The sequence below is a fragment of the Calypte anna genome, chromosome 1, assembly GCF_003957555.1.
Source record: "Calypte anna isolate BGI_N300 chromosome 1, bCalAnn1_v1.p, whole genome shotgun sequence".
Taxonomy (NCBI): domain Eukaryota; kingdom Metazoa; phylum Chordata; class Aves; order Apodiformes; family Trochilidae; genus Calypte; species Calypte anna.
Window position 1 is genome coordinate 96,704,468 of NC_044244.1, and position 20,532 is coordinate 96,724,999.

The 20,532-nt window shown below is 36.3% G+C and overlaps 1 protein-coding gene across 1 annotated transcript in view; it reads left to right on the forward strand.

Moving 5' to 3' along the window:
- GBE1 (1,4-alpha-glucan branching enzyme 1) overlaps positions 1 to 20,532 on the forward strand; it is a 149,446-nt gene that overhangs the window by 85,735 nt on the left and 43,179 nt on the right. Inside the window, exons 8-12 of the mRNA XM_030444095.1 lie at positions 7,197 to 7,312; positions 7,607 to 7,734; positions 11,303 to 11,401; positions 13,751 to 13,861; positions 16,606 to 16,777. Coding sequence (XP_030299955.1) covers positions 7,197 to 7,312; positions 7,607 to 7,734; positions 11,303 to 11,401; positions 13,751 to 13,861; positions 16,606 to 16,777 — 626 coding nt within the window. The remainder of the gene's footprint in view (positions 1 to 7,196; positions 7,313 to 7,606; positions 7,735 to 11,302; positions 11,402 to 13,750; positions 13,862 to 16,605; positions 16,778 to 20,532) is intronic.

Consider the following 20,532-nt stretch of genomic DNA (forward strand, 5'->3'; position numbering starts at 1 on the left):
CTTGGTCCTTTTTTGTTCATGACTGGGTTCTGAAAGCTTGCAATATGCTATATCAATCAAGGTTTCCTAAGTGAGGGCTCTTTACTAGCTTTAAGAAGAATTGGACATGGAATTTTTCAAATAAGCCGTCTAATTGACAATTGAAACTTCTAAAGATGTTTTTCAGTGTTATACTGGACCTTAAAGAAAGATAAAACTTGTTTAATGTGTTGCTACTTGTGTTATTTAATGCCTTTTTTTCTTTTTTTTTATTTTATTTGAAATGTCATTTAAAAGATAAACCTGAATTGCAGACCAAAGGTTACAAGTCTTTTGTTTGCAACTGTCAACATCTTTGCTTTATCTCAGTATATAAATTGTCTCCTTTCAGTGTTATGAATTCTATCCAGGTAGCAAAGCAAGCATCATCTAATCAAGTGAAACAGAAAGGTCATGTTATGGATCCATTTCTCTTTAAAACAAACAAAAGCTCACTACACAGAGAGGTAAAGTGATAAACAATTGATTGTAAGCAGTAAGTGGGAAAGGAGAAGACAGTGGTGCAGTAACTGAGATATTTGATAAATTTGATAAAAAAGCTCAGGGAGCTAGATATAAAGCTAATATTTATTTTAAATTCAGATGCTTAAGGGGGAAAGAGTGGCTCTCTTTATCAGTGATATGGCTGAAAGAGATACAGGTAAATCTTTAACTATCCAAACTCACTGTTGCTGTGATTGAACCTGACAGGCTGCTAAAATAACCACACAGCTGTTAGCTCACTCCTGTCCTGTGGTAGGATATGGGGGAGTCCTGCGGGTAAAATTCCTGGATTGAGATAGACCGTTTAATAGGACAGAAAAAAAACAAGAAATGGCAGTAATAATGAGAATATACAAAACGAGTGATGCACATCACAGCTCACAACCTGCTGCCCAATACCCACCTAGGTCTCAAGCCACAGTGCCCCCTGCCAGCTGCCCACCCATTCATATACTGATCATTCCATACCATATGGTATGGAATATCCTTTGGCCTGTGTGGGTCAGCAGTGCTCAGTGCTCCTCCCAGCTTCTTGCTGTCTGGGCACAAGAAGCTGAAAAGTGGAAGCACTATATAGCAACAACCAAAACATCAGCATATTACCAACATTATTCTTATACTAAAACCAAATCACATCACTGCCGGCTACTGGGGAGAAAATTAACTGTTCCAGTTGAAACCAGAAAACCTCTTCAGGTAGTCTGAGCCAGCAGTACTTGGTGAGAATTGGGAACTATCCCTTCTAGCTTGTCCAAGAAAGTTCAGTTGTATTACCTGCACTGCATGAATTATTTTTCCAAGCTTTGCATGTGTAAAGTTCTGCTGCTAGCAAAAATTTTAATTTCAAGTCTCATCTGTGTATGAGATTGTGACAGACAAGACAAAGAGATGCACACTTATGCATCTAACCTGCAGCTTCTCTCTTGGCCTGTAGATTGCCTTCACAGTGCTAGGACTTGAACTGCTTGACCAAAGAGATCATGACTGTACTGTTTAATTTTTGGGTTGTTTGATTATGGTAGGGATGTTAAAAAAGCAGTTTAATCATATTAATTTATGTTAATAAAACCTAAATACTGGGGCACTGTGAATAGTTCAAGAATGCTTTAAGAGTGTTGCAGCCAGTCTGGAAACTTTCCCCAGTTACATTTGCTTGTATCTGGAAATTGCAGTGTAGAGGACTGTCTTCAGGAATTCTATCAATTTTCCTGTATTTATTTAAAATTTATTTTAAAAGATCAAGGTATGTTAAACTGAAAGCTTTTTAATCTCCTGTAACTTCTCAGCTATTGATATGTTCAGGAAGCTGAACATGAGCCAGCAGTGTGCCCAGGTGGCCAAGAAAGCCAATGGCATCCTGGCCTGTATCCAGAACAGCGTGGCCAGCAGGTCCAAGGAAGTGATTCTGCCCCTGTACTCAGCCCTGGTGAGGCTACACCTCAGGTACTGTGTCCAGTTCTGGGCCCCCCAGTTCAGGAAGGATATCGAGGTCCTGGAGCAGGTCCAAAGGAGGGCAACCAGGCTGGTGAAGGGACTCGAGCACAGACCCTATGAGGAGAGACTGAGAGAGCTGGGGCTGTTCAGCCTGGAGAAGAGGAGGCTCAGGGGAGACCTCATCGCTGTCTACAACTCCCTGAAAGGAGGTTGTAAGCGGGTGGACGTTGGTCTCTTTTCCCAGACGACTTTCAACAAGACAAGAGGGCATGGTCTTAAGTTGTGCCAGGGGAAATTTAGGTTAGATATTAGAAAGAATTTCTTTACGGAGAGAGTGATCCGGCATTGGAATGGGCTGCCCAGGGAGGTAGTGGATTCTCCATCCCTGAAGATATTTAAAAGAGACTGGATGTGGCACTCAGTGCCATAGTCTAGCAACCGCAACGGTGGTAAAAGGGTTGGACTCGATGATCTCTGAGGTCCCTTCCAACCCAGCCAATTCTATGATTCTATCTGTTCCACTATTATTAATTATTATTCGTTGTCTTGAGAATAAGTTTTTTCCTTAAAAGTTATGTAGTGTCCAAATATTAGTTTCAAAATGTGACATAGTCATGCAATGCACTGTCAGAAATTCTGTGTCTAGAAAAAGTAGCACTCTACATAAATGCCTCTGTGGTTGTTACTGTGGGAAAGAAAATTAATTCACTGCTTTTTTATCTCTTGGGATTGATACAGGCAAAATGACATGTTGCTGCTGACCCCTTCTGCTCACAGATTGTTATATGCCCCAGGAGGATAACTCTCTCTTGTATTTGTTGTATCCACAGTTTTTCAGAGGCATAATGCAGCTTGAGTCACCAAGCAAAAGTTCTTTTGCTCTGTTAACAATTGTGCTGTTCTGCTGAATGATAAGGATGTGTGTGAACCCATAGAATGTCAGTCAGTATAATTAGGAGTTCAGGTATTGAAAGCAATCTGGCTGTCTGAGTCAGGATTGTGCCTTAGCTGAAAAGTGAGCACCTGCTGCCTTGCTTTGACTTCTCAGTGTCCCTTGTGGTTAGAGATGACTTGGGGTCTTGGCAGTGATGTGGCCTACAGGATAAGGAGGTAAACATTCATGTAAATGAAGGTTTACGTTCATGTAAATAAAGTAGGTTGAAATACAGAGTTGATTCTTTTTGTTCTTGCCCAGATAGGTTGAGTGGTGAAACCTTTCTATCACTCTGAACAAAATACTTCTAAATAACAGGCAAACTGTTGTATGCTGGTTGAAGGAGGAAGGGGATGGGGTGAGTGTAAAGAACATCTCTGTATCAAATCTGGATGTATTGTGTATGCTTAATCCATAAAAGAACTTCATAGGGTTCACTGAAAGCTAGTCCTATCAGACTAAGTGACAGTTCCTCTATTATTACCTATAATATCCTCTATATTACCTATATCTGTCCTCTAAAGACAAGCTGAAAGAGTTGGGGGTTCACCATATCTATGAACCTGGAGAAGAGAAGGCTCTGAAGAGACTGTATAGTGGCCTTCCAGTATCTGGAGGGGCCTACCAAGAAGCTAGGCAAGGATCTTTTACAAGGGCATGTAGCAACAGGACAAGAGGTGATGGCTTTAAACTGGAAGAGGGAGGATTTAGGCTATCCATGAGAAATAAATTCTTTATGGAGTGGAGGTGATGAGACGCTGGCACAGGTCACCCAAAGAAGCTGTGGCTGCCCCCTCGGGAAGTGTTTAAGACCAGGTTGGATGTGGCTTTGAGCAACCTGGTCTAGTGGCAAAGGGTGTGGAACTAGATGACCTTAAAGGTCCCTTCAACCCAAACTATTCTAGTATTCTGTTATTTTGTTAAGCTGTCAGTGCAGTTTTAAGCCAAGCAACAGTTGCAGTGTTTGGGGAAAGTAATAGTTTTGCAATTCAGTGCTTCAGTGTGTTAAGTTTATTAAACACTAAGAATTGAAAACGAAAAGTGAAAGTTTTAGATTCTTATAAGGTCAGCAGTTCCACACATTTTCTTTAATACATAATAATAAATGCAGTTTATGAATGTTAACATTAATATAGTTCAAGAATTGCAGTTTCAAACTGTTTTAGGTACAGCCTGTGCTATTTTTTTGGCCCATAGTGACAAAATTGACTGGTTTAAATGTATTACTAGCTTGCACCTAAATATTTCATGGTTGTCATGGGCTGGATTTTAGAATTCTTATGGTGAATAATTATTTTGCTTTTTTATTAGTACAGGGGGAAAAAAGTAAATAATGAATGTAACTTGCAAGCAGTTTCAGAGGTTTTCTGCTGACCTAGTATAGGAAAGATTTTTCAGGTCATCTAGCCAGATTTGCTCATTTCAATACTTCAACTGAGAAATAGTTTCAGTGTGAGAGCTATTGGTCCCAAGGGGGAGAAAAAAACAGCAATACTTCTCTGTGAAGACCTTTTTTGTTTTGAATGATGTCTGAGTGAATTCTGTATTACTTAAATTGCTTTGCAGTATAAATCATTCTGTTCCTTAATATAGTTTCCTTTCCTAGACCATGCATGAAATGAAAGAACCTTCTCAGTTTTATGGTATGCAAAAATGTGAGAGACTGTTCAGATATAATTTAAGATGCAGCTTTTACCCAAAAGAAATTGCATTCTTAATGAATGCTGTCCTGTTTCTTAATGAAGGCTGTCCTGTAAAATTATGAGAATGTAGTTCTGCTAGAGCTGTTCCTGAGTTACTGCTTACATAGTGGATGTACTTAAATTATGCTATAATTTTGACCTCTGCTGGCATTCTGCAGAGTTTTGTTACTTCTGTCAAGTTCTATTTCTTAAACTCCCATAAACAAATTGAGTTGGGTGAAACTTCTGTATATTTTGTGAGATTTGTATTTTTTAAAAAAGTTGTTCTAGCTCATGTTTTGGAGCTCTGTTGTAATCTCTCTAAAAGTCAATATGGTTGTTAGTATTTTATGTCTGTCTTAGAAATTATCTGAAAGTGATAATTTCCAAAGTTTAGACTAGAAGCAGAGTTAATATTTTTGGTTTTTTCATTTTTTTTATTTACAATTTTCTCTCCCATGTGCAATCAGATGGTTGGGAAACATCTGCTCCTACTCAGGTTTTTGATCTCATCAATTTGATTACTAAACTTTTGGTTTAACAAATTCATCTTGTTTGTTCTTATTTGCAGTCACTTTCTCATGTAAAAAATCACTACAAATTATTTTCATATTGCTTCTCCATCTTTTTCTGAAGACCAATTTTCAGTGCCAACAGTGATAGAAAAAAACACTTTTTTTTTTTTTTAAGTACTCTGTGTATATTTTACAAATTTACAAATCCTCTTCACAATCTAAAAACTTTAAGGTTATAAAGTCAAGCAGTCTGTATTGAGGAGTGATAACTTTTCAAATCTGGCTGGTGCTTGTATCAATCAATCTAATCTTTGTACATGCATTATCCTAACTCTGAGACGGTATTTTTAAATACAGGTACTGCTTTGATTTTGCTCACATTGTTAATCTTGCAGCAAATAGCTTTCTACAGATTTGATGCTGAGTCAGAAAAAGATAGTGAGCATTTACACAAAGTTTTATTTTTATGTGACTCACTTGCTAGCTCAAATTTTGATACCTCTCTATTCCTGTCGGTAGCAGAGCAATCTCCATCTATTGTTCATTGCAGATCATCTCACCTGAGAAATAACAAGTATATAAAGGGTTCGGTAGATAAGCTCCTGAGGATCTTCCTAGGATAGTGTTAAGTTGTGAGTTGGATGATTAGGGGTGGGGAGCAGGGCACACAACGAAGGAACAAAAAAATCTTGCCATCTAATTGTTGCATTAAAGCGAGTAAAAAAATTTAGCAGCAAATAAACCCCCTTGCAATCCAGGTTACACTCAGGTATTAGAGGAGCTGGGGGCAGGTGGGATCAGGTTCTGAGTCACCTTTAGTAGGCCAGCAGACAAGGGTCCAGATGCACTACTAACACCACACTGGGAAAGAAATTATTGTGGACATGCACTAGAATTCAGTCATGCTTAATTGAGGTGTCTTACCCCAAGATTAATGAATAGTGTGATCTATGAAACCAACAATATACAAGTTCTTTTGGATTGCTGGTGATTGATTCCTATCTGCAAAAACAGGCACCAGGCAAAATCCCTTGGAGTGGGGGGGGACCATGGATTTAGAGATTTATAATATTAAAGAGACTCTGCAGATATAAAGGGAAAATGGGAACCCAAGTTTTAAATCTTACCCAAAGGGATCCCAATGGGGGGAAGAGAGAGAGGGTCAGCTCATTGACTGCTCCCAGAGGTCAGGGGTGTCCCTTAGATGGTGTCTTCCCTAACATCCTTTCTTCTATTGTCCATTTTTATACTATTTTACCTGTTAAAAAGGAGTTTATCCTTTGAGCCATAATTGCTTCATGAGTCTACTGCCTCTGATACTTGTTAAATAAAGTGAAATCCAGAGAGGGTCCCCTTTATTGCTTTATGCCAACTTTGTGCATAGGTAAAATGTAACAGTGATGCTTCCCTGAAGAGAAGCTTGGTAGTGAGTGGGGTTGTAGTTGTGCTGTGTTGGGAAACTGATTAGAGAGAAATAACACTGGATGGTGTTGTAGACATGGCCAAAAAAAATTTCACTGCCTCATGCTGTTGGCTGATTGAGATGTGCAAGTTCTTTGGAGCCATATCTTGCAAGAGATACACCTGAGAAAACCTGTGCTGAGGGTGGCAGAGAAGGTGGTGGTATTGAGGGTGAACAGTAGAAAGAGAATTTAGGGATCTTTGTAGCTGCAGAGACCAATGACCTGGCAGAGGAGGTGATGAATAGTAGGAAAACTGTCACTGAAACTATTTTGTTCTTCAGTGCATGTTTTGTTCAGAAATCCCTGCATGTGCTTGCTCACTTTGGAACCCTTTTTATATTTTTTATTTCACATCCATGCTTTGTATGTGTGTTATACCCCATTCCTGTTGTTTTCAATTCCAAAAACTATGTCCTCAACTTCCATAAGATGATATATTCTTTAAATATCTAGATTTGCAGCCTAGTAGGTGATTTGGTAATCTGGTGATATGTGATTTTTAAATAATTATTGGGGAAGGGGAGGTGTAAGGGACAACACCTTTTCAGCTTTTATTATGCCTAGAAATGGCTGTAAATCTCATATAAGGAACTCTAGTTGATTCCAAGGTTTGTAAAGCTTATAAAATATATTCATGTTATTTCAGCTGGGAAGTTTTGAGATTCCTTTTGTCTAATTTGAGAATGTGGATTGAAGACTATCGCTTCGATGGCTTCCGATTTGATGGTGTTACATCTATGTTGTATCACCATCATGGGATTGGTAAGTAATTTAAACAACTCTGATCTGAGCAGTCCAGTTGCAGCTCTGTTGTTGTGGAAATAGTGCTGGAAAAGTTCCCTGAATACTCCAAATATTACAGATTTGCTGATAGCTTTTTGTGCTGCTATATGAATAGATCTGAAATTATGAATAAATTTGTTGCTTATGAAGTTGCATGTTGTGAAATCTCATTGTTGTGGGGTTCTTGTTTTTTGGGTTTTGATTGGTTTTGTGCTTATTTTTGTTTTTTTAAAGAAAAAAGTGACTTTGGCCTTTAAAATTTCCCCTTATTAGGCACAGGATTCAGTGGGGGATACCATGAATATTTTGGCCTACATGTGGATGAAGATGCTTTGTGTTATCTAATGCTGGCCAACCACATGATTAAGTTCTTGCATCCAGAATGCATAACTATAGCAGAGGTAAGATCAGAAATTGCCATGCTCAATTACATTCATACTAATTAGTTTGCTTTGGGATGTGAATTTCCTGTTAATTATCAAGTCACACTTTGGATACTCAAGGAGTGACAAAGCTAAGAAATATTAATTAGTGGGCAGACTTTGCCTTGTGGGGATAAACAACTGGAATATGCACTTTGGGAATTTTCTCTGCATTAATGGGTTGTTAATTAATGTGAGAATTTACTTTTTTTTTTCCCCCCCCTTCATCTCCCTGAATTTCTAATGAGATTTGAGTTTATTAGTTTTTTGTTTTTACATGATTGTCATCTGTCACTAGTGATTCATGGTACTACAGATTAACAGTTCTAGTGTGGTTTTGCATATTTTGAATTACACTGGCATGACTGAAAATCTCTCTTCAAAATAAATGTGATAAATTTGTAAATGTTGAATGTATGCTAATTTAAATTGAGTATTAAGAATATATTAGTTGAATTAATTGATATTAATTAAACTTTTTTTTGTCTGAACTACATTATTTTTCGACACATGGAATTTTTAATATTATGAAACACCAGAGCATTAATGTTCTGTGAGTAGGTATGTTTTCACTGACATTTTTCTCTATCTGGAAGGGAAATCCTGTAGACCTTGAGGGTTTATCTGTTCTTATATTAAAATAATTCTTTTCATTTAAAAGAAATAGTTGCATCTATCTGATATATGTACAGGGACTGAACAGATTTCTAATAAAGCTTTTTGTACTGCTGTAATGAATATAGAGTTCTCTATCTTAGTAAACAAAATACTGCTCAACTTCATTTCTTTTTTACAGTAAAGTTTTATATTCTAGACAACTGCTGCTAAAATCTTCATTACAAGCTATCAAAAACAGTATCCGTTGAGCAATTACTTGTAAAATTGAGATGGTTTCATTGAGCTGTAGCCTTATTTGAAGTGAAATTTATTCATATTCTAGATAGCATTAGATTATAAGCATTCCTACCAGTGAAATTCTGAGTTACCAGGCCTAAAATTATTTTTAATGAATCTGTGTCATAGGTTTCTTTTGCTTGAGTTGTAAACTGTCTCTGTTGCAATACTTAAATTTTCTGCCTGGGGGAGTTGTTACACGAAGTACAGTTTTGATCAATGTGCTGGGTGGTTAAAGAATTTAAAGGAAAAACTACTGACATAATTGAAAATTACAGAAGGCAATATATCTGCTTGCATATAATGATGACAGGAATGAATGCCACATGAGAAAATTGGTTTTGTCTTGCCATAACTAATTATAATACATTCCTTAATTATTTATCTAATAATGTTTTGCAGCTTTTTAGTATTCTTTGTATTTGCTGTCTTAGGAATTTATAAGGTTTTAGGTGTTACTGACTATATGCTTACTTTTCATTTTGGCCTTCTAAATAAAGCTGTGATTGAAGTTTTGTATAATAATAAGGAAATACTATGTTACGTAGAATTACATCACGCCTGAATTACTACAAAAACTCGTAAGCAAAATAAAATACCCATTGCTGTGATTTGTATTTTTTTTAATATATGTAGCTCACTTCAATACTAAGACCTGAATAAATACTTAGGCTTTGGCTCTTTGCATTTAGGGAAAATATACTGAACAAACTAACACTGGACTTTAATTTTTTTACTGCTCAGATAAAATACCTCTATATAGGTAGATATAAATAGGTTTAAATTTAGAATTCTACTTCCCAAAAATCTTGCTTTCAAAATTGTGGCTAAAGTAGATGAAAGCTACTAAAATCTTAAACTCCAACTTGGTCCAGGTGTAGGCATTATAACATCGCAGAGAAAAGCTTTTGTTCTGGATTTTGTCCTGAGTAGCTTGGAGAGCATTAGTCTGTTTTTATCCTTTTTCATAGAATCATAGAATTGGCTGGGTTGGAAGGGACCTCAGAGATCATCGATTCCAACCCTTGATCCACCGTTACGGTTGCTAGACCATGGCACTGAGTGCCACATCCAGTCTCTTTTTAAATATCTCCAGGGACGGAGAATCCACTACTTCCCTGGGCAGCCCATTCCAATGCCTGATCACCCTCTCGGTGAAGAAATTCTTTCTAATATCTAACCTAAACTTCCCCTGGCACAACTTAAGACCGTGTCCTCTTGTCTTGTTGAAAGTCGTCTGGCAAAAGAGACCAACCCCCACCTGGCTACAACCTCCTTTCAGGGAGTTGTAGAGAGTGATGAGGTCTCCCCTGAGCTGCCTCTTCTTCAGGCAGAGCAGTGTCTTTAGGAGTGCCATGAAACTTTTGTAAAGCCTAAAGCTTTGGAAAGAATTTCTTCTTCATTGTTTGGTATCTGCAGCATGTGGACTCTGGATGCCAGTTTCAGTGTAGTCTAATGACTGCTGAGTAAAGGGGGATAATCCCTTCCTTTCATCCCCTGCCTTTGCTGTTCATACAGCCCAGGATGCTGCTGGCCCAGAGCCCAGGGCCATCCCAGCAGAGCTGCTCCCCAGCCTGGCAGCTCCCAGCCTGTGTGGATGCAGGGATTGCTTGGTCCCAGGAGCAGCCTTTGACAATTCCCCTTGCTGAATTTCTAGAGCTTGCTGTCCCGCCAGTCAAGGGCTCTCTGGATAACAGCCCTGCCTTCCACCCCCCCAAGATGCCATCCATGAACTTCCCGATGATTTGGTCTTTCTGCTCATTTGTGTCAGTATGGGGGGAAGTGAGGAAGTGTATTACTTGAAGAGCAAATAGCTTTTTCACTAGTCTAATGCAGCAATGGAATTGAAAACTGGACTGAATCCAGAAAATCAGAATGATCTTACTCATTAAGCCCTGGTTCTAGTCAGAGTTTAATTCCATAAATTATCTTGTGTTAGATTTAAAGAGGTGTATGTTAATCCATAACCACTGTGGTAAAAGGGCTTATCACTAACATAAAGTAATAAAATTTTAGTACTGATAGCTATTTTGCAGTGATTGGAGACTAGTATTTTCTATACAGATAAGCTAACTTTAAAATAATGCTATGAGACATAAATGCCTAATAAAATGGTGAAATAAATATTTATTTAAGTACTTTGAATTATGAATTTAAGATCGATCTACCCCCATCAATATGAAACAGTAAAATTAAGCAGTAAGAGCATGTAACTTTCCAGGGCCAGTGGGATCAATAGTTTTGTATTTGTGTATTTAGAAAAAGAGTAGGTATTTTATTTTTCTTCCTTTATATTTAGCCTTTTATGACATTCTTTATGCAAAATATCAATAAAGAAAATGAAGGTTTAATTTGTCTTTTGTTGTCTACTTCCTATTGCTTACTTGGAACTCAAGGAAACTAATTATTTCAAATTTCCCTCAAATATGTATTCTGTAGCAGAGTATTTAATGCGAAAACTCATAATGCTTTTCCATGTAACTCTTGCATTGAAACAACAAATCTGGGTGTAATAATCACTCACTGATTTCTTTTTGTTTTTTCCCTCCCAAGCCAATCTGTGAAACTACTGGAAGTAGAAAACTCATGGTAGAAAATTCAAACTAGTAATTGAAATGCTTTGCAGATTATATTTTTTTTTTATTTATTTAAGGATGTTTCTGGAATGCCAGCACTTTGTCGTCCTGTTGAAGAGGGAGGAGGAGGTTTCGATTATCGACTGGCCATGGCTATTCCAGATAAGTGGATACAGGTAAGAACTTCTTCAAAAATATCTTCAGCTCTTCAAAGTGGTATGTTTCTCTGTGCATTCCCAAAACCACTTCTGAATCCTAATGACAATTTTTAGTCTCTTCTATTAATGTCCTCTTAAAATAAATTCTGACAGGCTTGAGCCCAGGTACTTAATGCCTGAAATGAGAGCTGTCAAATGCATAGGTTCTGGAAGATCAGTAAGTTCGGGGGCTGTTCTTCACTTTCTACCTGATAATTGTTTTCTTTGTACAGTACCTGTAGTCTCATTTAATTTGAAATAGCCTGTATCTTGCAACAGCTGTAGAATATGTAGTCTATATTGAATGTGAACAAGTAGATAAGAAGTTAACAATTTGCACAATAATATTAAAAAAAAACAAACCCAAAGCCATACAATGAACCATCCTGAAATTGGGCATAGTAATTAGCATTCAACACAGACCTTTTCATTTAACCAAAATAAGCTTAAGTGCATAATGTTAATAACATTCAATACAGTGGCATTAGAAAAAAAATAATAAAAATTTGCTAATCCTTTTCAAGAGCGGCAATATATTAGTAAACACTGACTATGATAAGTTTTAAATCACCTTTTCCTTAATTCAGAATATCACAAGAACAGGAATCATAGACTGAATGATCTCAAAAGGCTTCTACTGTTTTTGGAGTATGTTTTTCAGTTAGATAAAAGATTTTATTCAAATCCCTCAGGCTATCAGGATGATCTGAAAGCAGTAGTGTTTTATATGACCTCTAATGCTTCAATAAATATTGAGTGGCTTAAAATAAAAAGCACTTTAGGACAGGCAAAGATGAGGAATTTCTTTGGTAGGCAAAGTGTGAATGACTTGAGTTTGTATTAAGAAGAAAAAAACAATTTTAGACTTTCATAAAGTCAAAGGAAGGGTAATCTACTTTAGCAATCTCTGATCAGGTCTTCGTATTTTAATTTGCAATACTTAGAGAGGAGACTTAACTGTTCTGTAGTAATTTGGTTCTTTAACTTGACAAAAATTTTCCAGCCTGAGTGTATACTTAACATTGGACAGCAAATGGATGCTTACCATACTGAGGAGATTTTGGGCATAAATAGTGCAGTGATAGTCTAGACTGTTTAGAAGCAGACTGGTGTTATTTAGGAACGTATTTATTGTACAAGAGCATAGGGTGATGCAGGCAGAGAAAGCTTTTAGCTAAGGTAACTGCAAATAAACAACTGGAACAGAAGACCTTGAGTCAGAGGAAGAGGTGATGCATAGAGTTTGTTACTAGATTTCTTGAGGCAAAAATAACTCTGAAACAATTGAAAGGGAAGACCTTAGAATCAGAGTCTATCAGCTATTATCAAACTCTCCTAGACTGCTTGCTTTCATTTGTCTCCAGTTTTTAAGTAAGTACCTGAGCAACTTCACAAAATGACTTTTAAACCCAAAGGATCTCCTGGGTTCCATGAACCAATTCTGAAGGATCTGTAAAAGTAAGGTAAGCTGTCTGTCATAACAGTGGCTGTATTAGTTGTGATTAAGGGTAGATTTTGTTGCTGTATAGATAGTGGAATGTCTTCAGAGCAAGATTTTGAGGTAAAAAAAAAATAAATGAGGCTATTTAGGAGTACATGGGCAATTAGCAATAAGAACTTTAAATTTTACAGCATTGTATCAGCCATCTTGTTATTGCCTTTCTATTATTTTTATGTCTATATAATTATGTATATGCATTTAGTTATAGTGATTAATGGACGTCTATAAAGTACTGTAGAAAAAAGACTGAGTCTGAATAGGACTAGATTTAGAAGGAGGAAATAGTTTCATATGAGGTAAAAAATTCCTGTTGATGTGATTTAATTGAAAGTGCTAAACTTAGGATCTAGCATGGAAAAAAAATGTTAAACTTGTTTTGTATTAAAAAGCTGTGGCATTGAAACTGGGGTTTGGAACAGACCAGGAGTGCACAGATCAGGGGAAATGTGCGAGTCTCTTCACTAAGCAGCTTTTTATGTTATTGTGTACTTCGTGGCAGTAGCATAGGGCATATTGCTCACTGTCTCAGAGGAGTCACATGATATATAGCAAGTTTTGTTCTCCATGCTTATACATGAAAGTACATCAGAGACAAAGCAATCTAGTTACTGTGTCTATGTAGGGGAATTAAAATTAAAAAGCCTTGTTGGATTATTGGAGAAAGTTCAAACCTTCAAAACTTGGAAATAGAAGTTAAATATAGTTAACAATCCACTGGAAATATCTGTCCCAAGATGATGAAGAAAGGTGCTTTTAGTTGAAGTTTAGTTTGTGCTTTTAGTTAAAACTGTAATTATTTTTCAATGATCTTTCCTTCATTTCTACAGATAATTAAGGAACTGAAAGATGAAGACTGGAATATGGGCAATATTGTCCATACATTAACAAACAGACGGTATGAAGAAAAATACATTGCATATGCAGAGAGTCATGACCAGGTATGTTATCTGTTTGTTTAAATATAAGCAGATAAAGGATGAGGTTTAGACATTTGTGTTTTGTTTTTTAAAGTGAGAGATAAGTAGATCTGTGGACTACTTCTTGGGTTTTTTGCTTGGGTTTTCATATGGACTTTTTTTTTTGTTTGGATTCTTCCTTTAAATAAAGGAAACCTGTGGATGTTATTTCTCAGTTTTGCTTGTTTTTAAGAAATGAATCCTAGGTCCTTGTTTTGCCTTCCTGTCATAGCACATAAGAAGGCATGTGACCCATACTTTTGAAAACCTGGTTTCCATAAAATAAGGAGTTCTGTTTATGAAAATCACAAGTGATATCTCAGTTTAGCAAATCAGTTCACTGAACCAGTGTTTGTGACTGTTGTATTCCTTTCAATAACATGTTTCCTCTGTGAAAGGACTGCAGACATCCTCTTTTCAGATATTTAAATGAAATATTCTTTGAAATAGCTTCATTCAAAACACAGCATTTGTAATGGTTCTGTATTTGGAAAAATGAAAAGTACTGTTTAGTTTGCATAGCAACTAGGTCCCACAGTCTTTACAACAATTTTTCCTGAAGAATCAGAAAACATGTTGGCTGAGAATTTTAAAATTACGAACTTAAAAAAATATCCATTTGCTAATAAAAGGTTCAAGTAACCTACCTTCAACACTTCTTCATAAGAGGTTGATATTCTGTTTCCTGAATTTTCTATAGTAAAATTTAACAGAAGTGTCCAAAACAAGGTCTGTATTTTATTTTTAAAATTACATGTAACTTTTCTGTTATTTCATGCTGGCTTTTATCAATTAAGTTGCTTTCTGTATCAATATGTATTTTTATTCTAGAATCTCATGTTTGGGAAGAAGATCTACTTATTTTGACTTTAAAAAAAAAAAAGATACCAGAATGAAATGTGAAGCATAAGAAAAGTGGGATAGGGAAACGAAATGGGAGTGTAGATAAAATTTGGTCTGGAGATACTTGAAGTGATGCACATGAGACTGATACAATTCTAGTTTCTTAGATGCTATGATGGGCTAAGGCTTGACTATTACCTGTCAGAGTACAGAGCCTTGTTGTTATGTTATATGTGTGAAAATAGAATCTCAATGCTTATAGCTGTCAAAAAAAGCAGATAGAGTGCTGGAATTATTATGAGTGGAATGGAGAGCAAAGAGAAAAATCAATATGCCACTGTAGTCTTTCATGATGTGTGTGCATCTTAAATTTTGGATATGGTTTTGGCCCTCAATGGATATACAGGATATATCTGGAAAAAATGTTGTGAAAGAATAGGTAAGAATAATATCAGGTGCATATTGGTTTTTATTAGAAGAAAATTAGTGTAGAAGAGAGATCATTGAAGGGGGAAGAATAACATTTTTGAAAGCCATGCCTGGCATAGAAAACATGAATAGGAAACACCTACCTTGTCTTGTAATTATAATATTAGGGGGCACTGATAAATGCTGAGTTTTGAACCCAGAGAAGAGTTGTTCCTTGCAGTTGTTCATTGCATTCTTCAGTCTTGTTGCATTGGAAATTATTTTTTAATAAAAGTTTGGTTTTTTATTTGAGGGAATCATCCATATATGCTGTTATATTAGTTGGAAAACTAAAGGTTGATGGTGCTTTTCAGCTAGAACTGTTTACAACTTGTCTGTCTGGAATCTAGTGAGTTTTCATGCTACAAAATGAGAGTCCGGCAAATTTAACAAAAATTGGTTATTTGGATTCAAATGCTCTAAAATTTTTCAACTTTCTTCAGGCTAATATATAAGAATAATTCTTGTAACTTAGCATTTTGTGTGGCCTTTCTCAAGCAAGATTGAACACTAGGAAGTTGGTAATTCAGTTACTGTTTTTTTAGACAGAATTACTAGTTTTTCTCTCGTGTGAAATCACAGGAAACCAATCACATTGATTGCATATAAATGAACGTTTCATATTTACTCTGCATCTCTAAATAGGGAGCATGTTTAATAGCCCTTTATTTGTACATCCCCAGAACTTCTTATTTTCTGTGTTTCCTATAAAAACTCAGAAACAGTAGGTCACTTATGGCTTATTGAGTTGATGCTAGCATTTCATGTTTGATATCTGTAGGCAAAAAGGTTCTCAGAAGTAATTGTGCAGTTCAGTCCCATCAGGTGAAGAGTAGGGCCACAACAGAGGTTAGGCAGCTGTTTGTGTATTGATCCTATGATCAAAACCAAAACTCCAACTCCACACAACAACACACACACAATGTGCCAGTTACAACAAGGAGCCCCAGTGACATGGAAGGCTACAAGGGGAAAGAAGATGGTTATGTCAATCCAGTCAAGGCTCAGCTCAGGGATGGCCATACCTTCACTTTTTGGCAACATTATGTGTGTGTGTGTGTGTGTGTGCGTGTGTGTGTGTATGTATGTGTGTGTATATATATATATATATAAAATGCCCATGTGATTACACATCCCACAGTACAAAGGTACACTAAAGGAGAAGCTGGGGGCACTGGGCACTGTGACCTGATGATCATTGGCTGTGGCAGGATGTTCTCTTTGTGAACAGAGACAATTCTGTACACCATGTGCCATGTCCTTTGATCCTCACCAGTTCCTTCCAAGGGCCTCTTCTTACGATATAGAGTGCCTACTTTAAGAAAAACACAAAAAACAAAAAACTAGGTTAGAAATTATTCTAGTACACCCTAGTGCTTTCTTCACTTTTTTATTTATTTTTTAAACTATTGTAGGCACTTGTTGGTGATAAGACATTGGCATTTCGACTGATGGATGCAGAGATGTATACAAACATGAGCGTGCTCTCACCTCTTACTCCAGTTATTGATCGTGGAATACAGCTTCATAAAATGATTCGTCTCATTACTCATGCTCTTGGAGGAGAGAGCTATCTCAACTTCATGGGTAAGTAATCTTAGGAAGAAGTCTTTCATTCTCATCTACAGAATGTGTGGCAGGGAAATAAAATGATCTGACATCATCTTGCATGCACAGTATTTATCATGATGCTCAAGTTTGGAACAAAATATTTTTATAAAGGTTTAGTACAAAAGGTAATACACATTGTTTTTCTGTCCGTAAGATGTATTATCAGACAAGAAAGTAAAATCAGTGGGGTTCCTAATTGTAACGGAAGTAACTTCTTAAAATGTGGTAAACTTTTGTTCACATTACTCTGATTTACAACTCAGTCTAGTATTTTAATTGTTCTGCAAGTTTGTCAGGTGGTATCCTGGCTTGAGAGGACCAGGATAGAAAACCTTGCCTTACCGGAACTGGGTTGTCTTTTGTCTCTATTCTTCTACTCTCCTTAAGCTTTTTAAGGTAACTGAATTTACTAAAGCTAGTGTGTGCTTATTATTAGTCTGAAATCATTTGATTTATGTTTCATTGCTTTTTAGTGAAGAGCAGGGCCTTAATGAGGTAGGCAAAATGTAGGGATAGGAGGCACATTATGCTGTTGAAACAGGGAAATAGTAAGAGTTAGCAATTTTTTCTCTTTGTTCATAAGCTGTGAAGTACAGGTGTTCCATTGCTTCCTAAGCTCTGTTGGTAAAAGAACACCCAATAGATAATTTCATTTAGTCAGCAAGTTATAGTTCTATGAAGTCATCTTAAAAGTAAAATATTGTTCTAAGTTTTATACAAAATGCTGAAGCTATTTATGTATGCTGTTGTTCATCATATTCATGTTCTGTAGTTTCTTTGCAATATAGTCCTTACTTTATAATAAAAATGAGAGTTCTGTAATGCGTAACCAGTTTTGTATAGCAATTGTAATAGTCTCATGGGGGAAAAAAGGCTGAAAGCACTGTAAAAGGCCACCTCTGTTTTCTGATAATAACACATGAAAATTATAGCAGTTTTAGCTAACATTGCCTTTAATTTTTATCATAAATGTTCTGTTTTATCAAGGTAAAAGGTTCTGGATGTATATTGCCCTTCCTTGATGATAGTATAGTTATATATATATATTTCTAATTAAAAAACTGGAGAACATTAATAAGACAATGGTGGCATTTGATGTAAGCACATCTGTACTGATGCATGTTCTGTGATTTGTTATTAGAAGAACACTCAAAAAGTTAGATACCATATTCGTAGATTTTCTTAAAAACAATTGAATTTACTTTAATACGGTACAGAACAAATCAATTCAGCATATGGTATACTTGTAAAACTTTTGTTTCTGGTAAAATGCAGAATTTTTTCCCAAGTGAAGAAAAGTTGATGAAATAAATATTTATGAATTGTGTAGTCAGTCACCAAAATGTGCAAGGTGTGTACACTTCCATTCAAGCTAGCTGATAGTGCAATAATTAAGGAAACAGTTATTAAAAAAAATCTTCCATCTAAACTGGATATTTCTGTTCCAGATTGACTTGGTAAGGTAAGAAAAATGATCAGTTATTCAATATGGCATGTTGAATTCAATGTGTTGGTGCAGATTGAGCAATTATTGTGTATCCTTGAGTATTGCAAATGTTTCAGTAACTGTATTATAGTTTGCTGTATGTAAAAAGCAAAAAGATTATAATGAATGTTAGAGAAGAAAACACTTAAATACAGAATGCTTGCAATCCAGTGTAGTAAATGCATGGTATAGCATGCTATGTAGTTAAGCAAATAAAGTGACTAATGAGTTCTTTAAGTTTTGAGCAAATGCTGAGGGTGGTGAAGCAAACCCTCCTGTGGGGTGGGGAGAGAGGAGTGAAAATCTCTTTTCATAACACCTGGAGAGGGTACTCCAGGTGCCTCCGTGCTTCCCTTGGTCCTTCCGTAAGTGTCTTGTACTTTCTTTTTCTGAAAACATACACCAAAGCAGCATGCTGCTCTCTGTGTTTTATTCACCTTAAGGAAAAACAAACTACTCCTGGAAAATGCATAAGGAGTGGAAATCTGTTCTCTAATCTATCCCAGATTTTTTCTATAAATATCCTTAACTACATCTGAGTTGTAGCATCATTTGTACTCCACAGGTGCATGCTGGTTCTTCTTGCAAGTTATGCCCCATTGAACACTGGTGTCTTTCTCCCATCTTTCTCACTTTTAACACTGTACAAGTCTCTGTCCTTCCTACAGGTAATAAGAAACTACTGCAAAAGTCCTGGAGGTTGTTCTTATTTTTCATATTTCTAGATGTTTTATTTTAACACTTAAACGTGAATAGCAAAGTTTTGTCGTCTTGGTAAACACAAACCTTGTAACAAAAACCATTGGGAGCATTCTTTCCTCTGGTCTGAATTTCAGTTTTCTGTGCAGCTTTGCAAGTAATCTGTGTGGTTTCATGTCCCCGTATTTCATGGAAGACTTAGCCTAGAAAAATTCCATATGCTTGTCTGAGAATGAGTGTGACAATGATAAATATCCTGCTGTAGTGAATAAACACTCTGGAAGGCCAGTTTGTTTAATAGTAATAGTAAAAAACGTATCAGTTGTTTTGAAATTTGTGTCTAAATGCTACATCTAAATGCTCCCTTTTCAAAGCACATAGGGAGCAACAATCCTAATGTAGCTGCAGTTTGTGCAACCCAACTCATTTTTTAAGCAGATATTTTAATACTGAGACTGGTCAGTACTGATCAAAAGATGTCATATGACTTCAGAAAGCCACAAAAATTTAGGGAGTGCAGGTGATGCTTTGTTAAGGGTTTCTTCCTCCACAGCTAAATTTCCAGGAATATGTTGACATAGGTAATACACATTGTCCAAACTTAAATGATCCTTAAAGAGCCCCAAGTGTATACAGTGTGTGCCCATATTAAGTAGTGGAAGTAGTTATATTATTGGAAATTATGGGAAAAAAAGCACATCTCTATTCATAGTGAATTATTTTTGCTTGTAGTTTTAGTGATATTGAAACAAAATGTGCATCTAATATTAATTAAAACCATAAGTATCTTGAAAAATATTTGGAGACAGATCTTTGCTCTTTCTAAAATGGGGACTGGAAACCAAATCCAAAATAAAACCCCCATATTGGACTAAGATTCTTTATTGTCAATTTAAACCCCTACAAAATAAGAAAAAAGATTGAGTCTACTTAATTGCTGAACAAGGACTAACAGAAGTTGTTATAAGACTTGTACAGTACTACAGGAATCTTCTGATCTCAGCTTGAAAATAAAACAACCACTGTTTCTACCCTCTGGACAATCTTGAACTTATCACTACAAAATTGTTCTGTCTTCATTTTCTTCTGGTTTAATTTTCTATCCTGTCCCTGAAGAAAAGCTGTAGACAACTGCAGTTGTTCCTTTTCTTTAAGTGTTCTTTTTCTATTCTTTTGCTCATTGCCTGTGTCCTTTGCTCAGGAAAACCCTTCAGGACATGTGAAAGTTCTGTACCAGTTCTGCAGTGAACTTTTCCCATGTTCTCTACTTACTTGTCTGCAGATATATGTCTGTCTCTCTGGATTTAGACAGCTACTTTTTTGCCTAGAATAGACATACGATCCAGCCAAAGGTGCCTGAAATAGCATTTCAGATCCTTCAGTTCCTTCACAGCACAGATATTTACTGTATTATGGCATTGTAGAGTATTGCTTTTCATCTGGCTAATAGTAATTTTTTCAAGTGTGAGTGCATACAACTTGATCTACTGATAAAATAATTCATGTGAAGTGAGGACTTGCTAAAGAATAATAAAGTTGTAAAATA